The sequence below is a fragment of the Myxine glutinosa genome, chromosome 7 (genome assembly GCF_964187855.1).
Source record: "Myxine glutinosa chromosome 7, kmMyxGlut1.1, whole genome shotgun sequence".
In the NCBI taxonomy this organism is placed as follows: Eukaryota; Metazoa; Chordata; class Myxini; order Myxiniformes; family Myxinidae; genus Myxine; species Myxine glutinosa.
The window spans coordinates 98,657,373-98,665,800 of NC_136267.1; the positions used below are offsets into that span (position 1 = coordinate 98,657,373).

General features: G+C 57.0%; 1 protein-coding gene across 2 annotated transcripts in view; it reads left to right on the top strand.

Annotated features, from left to right (window-relative positions):
• The window catches only part of LOC137431462 (integrin beta-5), a 96,259-nt gene extending 92,894 nt beyond the window's left edge, over positions 1-3,365 (top strand). For both annotated transcript variants that reach the window (XM_068122806.2, XM_068122807.2), the window contains one exon: positions 2,061-3,365. In XM_068122806.2, coding sequence (XP_067978907.2) covers positions 2,061-2,138 — 78 coding nt within the window. In that variant the 3' untranslated portion in view covers positions 2,139-3,365. The remainder of the gene's footprint in view (positions 1-2,060) is intronic.
• Positions 3,366-8,428: the final 5,063 nt, after the last annotated feature.

An 8,428-nucleotide genomic window follows, 5' to 3' on the forward strand; every position in this document is an offset into this window, starting at 1 on the left:
CTTCGCATGCAATGTGGCACCTCTCTTCGCATGCAATGTGGCACCTTCCTTCGTATGCAATGTGGAACCTCTCTTTGCATGCAATGCGGCACCTCTCTTTGCATGCAATGTGGCACCTCTCTTCGCATGCAATGTGGCACCTTCCTTCGTATGCAATGTGGAACCTCTCTTTGCATGCAATGCGGCACCTCTCTTTGCATGCAATGTGGCACCTCTCTTCGCATGCAATGTGGTGCCTCTCTTCGCATGCAATGTGGCGCCTCTCTTCGTTAGCAGTGTGGCACCTCTCTTCGCATGCAGTGTGGCACCTCTCTTCGCATGCAATGTGGCACCTCTCTTTGCATGCAGTGTGGCACCTCTCTTCGCATGCAATGTGGAACCTCTCTTCGCATGCAGTGTGGCACCTCTCTTCGCATGCAATGTGGCACCTCCCTTCGCATGCAATGTGGCACCTCTCTTCACATGCAATATGGCACCTCCCTTCGCATGCAATGTGGCACCTCTCTTCGCATGCAATGTGGCACCTCCCTTCGCATGCAGTGTGGCACCTCTCTTCGCATGCAATGTGGCACCTCTCTTCACATGCAATATGGCACCTCCCTTCGCATGCAATGTGGCACCTCTCTTCGCATGCAATGTGGCACCTCTCTTCGCATGCAGTGTGGCACCTCTCTTCGCATGCAATGTGGCACCTCTCTTTGCATGCAGTGTGGCACCTCTCTTCGCATGCAATGTGGAACCTCTCTTCGCATGCAGTGTGGCACCTCTCTTCGCATGCAATGTGGCACCTCCCTTCGCATGCAATGTGGCACCTCTCTTCACATGCAATATGGCACCTCCCTTCGCATGCAATGTGGCACCTCTCTTCGCATGCAATGTGGCACCTCCCTTCGCATGCAATGTGGCACCTCTCTTCGCATGCAATGTGGCACCTCTCTTCGCATGCAATGTGGCACCTCTCTTCGCATGCAATGTGGCACCTCTCTTCGCATGCAATGTGGCACCTCTCTTCGCATGCAATGTGGCACCTCTCTTCGCATGCAGAGCCCCTCGAAGAGAGATGTCAAGTATCATCTAATCCGATATCCATTTTCGAGAGTCAGTAACACAGGAAACTCAAGGGGCAGTTGCAGCTGTTATAGACCAGGAATATTCCAAATAATTCATGGTGGTAATCCCTATATTGGAACTCATACAGGAAAGTTGGACTCTGGCAGTAAACTCAGGCCTAATCTTTTGGGATCATAAAAGCGTAGACTGTTGGAAATATCTTGATCTTCGGTCATTTTGAACCCCCATTAAGTAAGATGGCGGATGCATCGGTTCAAGTGTTACGTGAATTCCAAGTCGTCTTTTGAGGAAACTGTTTGTAAAAGTTCAACCTGCTATCTGCTCTTTGCACCGGAAACCTATTTACATTTTAGCAGAGATGCTGGTGCGTCACACATTGGGTAATAGTAACTTGCAACGGTCCAATGGAACCTCATCAAACTATGTCACATTTCCATAAGTCATGCATAAGTTATTAAGTGAAGTCACTGTCCGAGAAGCTGGAAAGTTACCGTATGGTAATGATCTGTGATGGGGCTGACAGGATGGGCTACAGGTAGCACACTCACCTCTAAGCTGTCTAGCCTGGGTTTGAACCCCGACTCAGCTATAAACTGCCATCCCGGTGTTTCCCGGGCAGGGTCATTCATCAATATGTGTGCCGTCCCTCGGATGGACGTTAAACTGGCATTAGTTGGTGGACGTTGAAGACCCCGCGGTGTCCTTATAGAAGAGTAATCGAGCAATCGTTGCTCGTCGGCACCATGAACAAATTACTCCAACCTACAGGGGGCTCTGCAGCAGCGGCACACTCCCAGCAATGATGCAACCAGCAGCACATGCTGAATCGGAAATGAATGAACAAAACTAATTGCAAAATCGACGACTCCAGCAATGCTTTCTGGTCTCTAAAATGAAGTACCAGTAAAATGTACAAGAGTGAAAAAATATGAATAATAGACCGACAGGTTCACAAAGTTATTATTGAAAGAAATTTTTCTCTTTTCCAGGAAACGAATCCAATTTATAAAGGAACAGTCTCTACTTTCACCAATGTCGCGTATGCATCATCTAATTCTAAGCAGTGACTACATCTACATTTGAAACGATGAAGGTGTCATGAAATATATAAATAAAATGCCCCCTTCTGTCCTCCTCCCTTCTTCCTCCTCTACACTCCACCTGCCCCCTCCCCATCACTCCCTCACCCCTGCCCCTCCCACTCTCAACCCCCTTTCCTCTTCTCCTCCCCATTCCTCTCTCCTCCCCATCCCCTTGCCCCTTCCCCCCTTTCCTCCTCCTCTCCCCATTACCCTATCCTCCCCCCTCCACTATCACTGCCTCACCCCTTCCCCTCCCACTCTCAACCCCCTTTCCTCTTCTCCTCCCAATTCCTCTCTCCTCCCATCCCCTTGCCCCTTCCCCCCTTTCCTCCTCCTCTCCCCATTACCCTATCCTCCCCCCTCCACTATCACTCCCTCACCCCTTCTGCTCCCACCCTCAACCCCCTTCCCTCTTCTTCCCATTCCTCTCTCCTCCCCATCCCCTGACCCCTTCCCACTTTTCCCCCTCCTCTCCCCATTACCCTATCCTTCCCCCTCCACTATCACTCCCTCACCCCTTCCCCTCCCACTCTCAACCCCCTTTCCTCTTCTCCTCCCAATTCCTCTCTCCTCCCATCCCCTTGCCCCTTCCCCCCTTTCCTCCTCCTCTCCCCATTACCCTATCCTCCCCCCTCCACTATCACTCCCTCACCCCTTCTGCTCCCACCCTCAACCCCCTTCCCTCTTCTTCTTCCCATTCCTCTCTCCTCCCCATCCCCTGACCCCTTCCCCCTTTTCCCCCTCCTCTCCCCATTACCCTATCCTTCCCCCTCCCACTCCCTTCTTCTCCCTCTCCTCTTTCCTTCCTTTTCCATCCCCTTCCTTCCCCCCCCCCCCTTCCATTCCTCCTCCCTCCTGTTTCTCTCCACTCTCCTTTCCCATCTCCTCCCTTCCCCCACCGTCCCCTCCCCCTCGCTCATCCGCTATCCCCTCTCCCCCTTCCGCCCCCCCTCTCTTCATATTCCCAACACAAGGCAACTCTGCGTTGCCCAGCAACACTGGGTACTTATGCTAGTAAATAAATAAGATGATCAATCACTCTGCATTTACTATACTGTATAATCGGTGTTTTCATGACGTTTCAGCACATTTGTTTGAAATATTACACGAAGTTTGTACATGAAACTCACGTGTTTCATTCCTGAATGTCTAATGCTGCACTGTATTACTGTTGTTAATAAATAATGAGAATAAAAAGCCAAGTTAAAGGAAGTTGTGTTATGTGTAAATTGTATTCTGGCTGGGTAGCTCGAAAATAGTCATCTCGTCTGGGGTTTGATTCTCAACAAAATAGGATCCAACTACAAACTACCACTTTTGTGCTTTGTAGGCATTATGGATTACGTCATTCTTTTTAAAATGAGATGTTAAGCAATTAAGACACCAGTTATGACTCAAAATGGGTAGGCCTTTGTGTGCCTAGTGTACGTGTCGTCTCCAAGCTGTCCAGCCTGGGTTCCAATCCCGACTGAGTCAGGCAGGGTGATTCATCAATGCGTGCGCCGTCCCTCGGATGCGCGTTAAACTGATTGTCCCGTCTGCAGGCATTAGTTGCTGGATATTAAAGATCCCCCGGTGTCCTTCGCGAAGAGTCGGCGAGCTATCTCCAGCATCCTGAACAAATTCCCAATTACTGCCCTAACTATGAAATACCACCATGGTAGAACCTGAAACATGCCTGAGAAAGACAACAACAAACTCGAGAGATCATAGAACATGCTACCCTGTGCAATGTTCTTCTTCTTCTTTTTTACGGTTTAATGGCGCTTTCAGAACCGCGAGGCTCTATATACGCCACGCACCCTAAGTGTGCAATGTTCAAGAAATACTTAAATTTAAATACAATAATGATTTTAAAGATCGTTTAAAAAATTCGGGAGTTTAGTGCTATATTGAAGCAATCTTATACACCACCCTAATTAACATGTCCAGGTAACATCTACAAGAACGCTAAAACTGGAGATTCTTCGAAGAGACAAGAAGGTGATTTGTGTTATACAGTGTTCAAATGTATGTGAATTTAAATAAAATAAATATTGTAAAAGCCATATAAATAAATGAATTACGGAATTCACCGCCATTGACACAGAGTCGATTACACCACCTTATTTAACACGTTGTAGCGGCTGCCGCTGGGTTTTCACAATCGCCTTGCACCTATCAAGGACGCGGAGCGATCACCATGCCGGGCTCGTCCAGGACGCCCGGGCAGGCCCGCGCTCAACTTGCCAGGCCTCGGTCGGGACGCCCGGGCATGCCCGGGCATGCCCGGGCAGGCTCGCCCTCAACTTGCCAGGCCGCAGCCAGGACGCTGGGCCACGCCCCCTGGCGCCGGGCCTGGGCAAACCCCCTGGGTTAATCGATATATATTGCTGCCCGATAAACGGGTTTTCAGAGTGCCTGAGTGTTTGATTTCATTAAAGCAACTCGGATGAATTCTAGCTTTTTGTCGCGTCCATTCTTCCGATCGACGTGGGAGCCCCAGCTCCTTCATTGGTGACCTATCGACATGGACACGGCAGTCGCCCTTAAACTGCCTACCTTCTGGGAGGCTCACGCGGCGGTTTGGTTCGCGCAGGCGGAGTCCCTGTTCGCCCTGCGAGGCGTCACGGCCGACGACACCCGCTTCCACCATGTGGTAGCTGCGCTCGGGTCGGCTACCGCGGCCCGCGCCCTGAGCCTCCTCGAAAGCCCGCCAGCCGCTGACAAATACGGCGCGATTAAGAAGCTGCTCCTCGATGCTTTCGCCCTCCCATCGGCGGAACGCGCACGGCGCCTGCTCGAACTGCCTGAGCTCGGCGACACGCGCCCTTCCGAGCGAATGGATAACATGCTTTCACTGCTCGGCGAGCACTCTCCGGCATTCCTGTTCCGGGAGCTGTTCCTCCGTCAGCTGCCTAACCCGGTACGCCTCGCCCTGGCAAGCACGACGATCACAGATCCCCGGGCCCTTGCCAGAGAAGCCGACAAGATCTCCGCCGCAGGACAGCGCATCGCAGCGGCGACATGGGACCCACCGCCGTCCGACGCAACACCCATGGCGCCCGAGCACCCGGCACGGTCGACGGCCGAACTGCCGACGCAATTGGCGGCCGCTCTACCGAGCCGACCACCTCCAGCACGACGACCGAGGCCTCCACCTGACCAAGCGTGGTGTTACTATCATGCCAGGTTCGGACAGAAGGCCCGGACATGCCGACCCCCGTGCACCTTCGGCAGGCCGGGAAACGGCCGGGCCGGCGTTCATTACCAGCCATGAGCGCCGGCCACACGGGCAACTTACTGTTCATCACGGATAAAGCGTCCGGACGGCGCTTCCTGTGCGACACCGGCGCCCAACTGAGCGTCATACCCGCCTCTGACCAGGACAGGCAATCCGCGGTTTGCGGCCCCTCCTTGATTGCGGCCAACGGATCGACTATCCGCACCTTCGGCCCGCGCAACGTCACCCTCTGCTTCGGCGGCCAACGCTTTGCTTGGACGTTTGTAACCGCCAACGTGCCCATGGCTCTGCTAGGCGCCGACTTCCTCTGCGCACACGGACTGCTGGTGGACGTCCAACGGCGTCGTTTAATCAACGCTGAAACCTTCAGCTCCCTGGTATGCACATTGAGCAGCTCCGCGCCGACCGAGCTGGCATGCACCGTCCCGGCGGCGAACGAGTTTGCTCGCCTGCTCACGGAGTTCCCGGCCCTCACGCGGCCGACGTTTTCGGCCGTCGCAGTACGGCATGGGATCGAGCACCACATACCAACCACGGGCCCGCCGGTCTACGCCAGGGCCCGCCGCCTCGACCCAGCCAAGCTCGCCGTAGCGAAGGCCGAATTCGACGCGTTGGAGCACCTCGGCATCGTGCGGCGCTCCGATAGCGCGTGGGCCTCGCCACTGCACATCGTGCCAAAGCCGGGGGGTGGATGGCGCCCGTGTGGCGACTACCGCCGTCTCAATGACGCTACCACCCCCGACAGGTACCCGATCCCGCATATCCAAGACTTCTCCGCCCGTCTGGCGGGACGGGTCATTTTTTCGAAAATTGATCTCATACGGGGATATCACCAGGTACCTGTCAGGGCGGCCGACGTCCCTAAAACGGCAGTCATCACGCCGTTCGGCTTATTCGAATTCTTGCGGATGCCGTTTGGTCTCAAGAACGCGGCTCAGGCATTCCAGCGCTTGATGGACGGCGTGCTGCGTGACCTGCCGTTCCTTTTCGTTTACCTGGACGACATCCTCGTCGCCAGCACGTCCCGGGCCGAGCACCTCCTCCACCTCCGAACACTGTTCGGGCGCCTCAGCGAGCACGGCCTCATCGTCAACCCGGCCAAATGCCACTTCGGCACGACGGCCGTTGATTTTTTGGGCCACCACATCACCAAGAACGGGGCCGTGCCGCTGCCAACCAAGGTCGAGGCCATCACCACGTTCCCGCGTCCCCGCACCATAAAGGCCCTGCAGGAATTCCTGGGAATGGTGAATTTTTATCACCGCTTCATGCCCCGCGCTGCTCCACTCATGCGGCCCCTCTACGAAGCCCTCCGGGGCAAGCCGGCCAAGCACGACATCGCCTGGTCCGCAGCAATGGATGCGGCCTTCCAACGCTCAAAGCGGGCCCTCGCCGACGCAACACTGCTCGCTCACCCGGTGCTCAACGCTCCCATCGCCCTCACCACGGATGCCTCCGACTACGCGGTGGGCGCCGTACATGAGCAATGGGTGAACGGGGTTTGGCAGCCACTCGCTTTTTTCAGCCGGCAGCTCCGGCCGAACGAGCTCAAATACAGCACGCTTGACCGGGAGCTCCTCGGTCTACACCTGGCCGTCTGCCATTTCCGCCACCTCCTGGAGGGCCGACCTTTCATGGCGTTCGTCGACCACAAGCCGTTGGTTTACGCCATGGCCAAGGTCACGGAGCCATGGTCAGCCCGCCAACAGCGCCACCTCTCCGCCGTGTCGGAGTTTACCACGGACATCCGGCACGTCGCCGGCAAAAACAACGCCGTGGCCGACTGTCTTTCCCGGGCCAGCGCGAACGCGGTCCACCTGGGCGTGGATTTTGCGCTTATGGCGGCGGACCAAACCACCGACACCACGGTGCAAGCCCTCCGGGCGGCGGACACGGGCCTCCGCCTGGCCGACGTCCCCTGCGCGGACACTGTCCTGCTCTGCGACGTCTCCCAAGGCCAGCCTCGCCCCATCGTGCCCGTCACCTGGCAACGCCGCATCTTCGCCTCCCTCCACGGCCTTTCCCACCCGGGCCGGAAAGCTTCCCAGAAGCTGGTGTCGGCGCGTTTCGTCTGGCACGGCCTTCGTCGGGACGTCCGCGATTGGACCAGCACCTGCACGGCCTGCCAACGGGCCAAGGTCCACCGACACACCCAGGCCCCGCTGGCACCTTTCACCGTGCCCGAACGACGTTTCGACCACGTCAACGTGGATCTGGTGGGCCCCCTCCCCCCGTCACGGGGGTTCACACACCTGCTCACCATGGTGGACAGGACCACCAGGTGGCCGGAGGCCGTTCCCCTCGTCTCCACCACCACCGCCGACGTGACGCAGGCTTTCATCGCCACCTGGGTCGCCCGCTTCGGCGCACCGGCGGACATCTCGTCAGACCGCGGACCACAGTTCACCTCCGAGCTGTGGGGCGCGGTCGCCCGCAACCTGGGGGTCAAGCTCCACCGTACTACGGCCTACCACCCCCAAGCAAACGGGTTGTGCGAGCGATTCCACCGCTCCATGAAGGCCGCGCTCATGGCCGGCCTTCAAGACGGCGGTTGGGCCGACCGGCTGCCGTGGGTCCTTTTGGGCCTTCGCACGGCCCCCAAGGAGGACCTCCAGGCATCCACCGCCGAGCTGGTCTATGGCCAGGTGCTACGCGTCCCGGGCGAATTCGTGCCCGACGCTACCAGTCCCTGGTCCGCAGCTCACCAGCGCTCGGACCTCCAGGAGGCCGCCCGACGGTTTGCCCCCGTGCCAACATCCCACCACGGTGACCCCCAGTCCTACGTCCCCCCAGCACTCCGCACAGCGGAGTATGTTTTTGTGCGTCACGACGCACATCGGTGACCACTCCAGCCGCCGTACGACAGGCCCTTCCGGGTGCTGCGACGGGACGACAAGTCGTTCGTCATCGACATCGGCGGCAGGTCGGACCGGATTGCAGTGGACCGCCTCAAGCCGGCGCACGTGGACGTCGACCACCCACCACGGGTGGCCCTTCCGCCGCGGCGAGGCCGCCCCCCGTCCACGGTGCCCCCCCACTCGACCGCCCACCA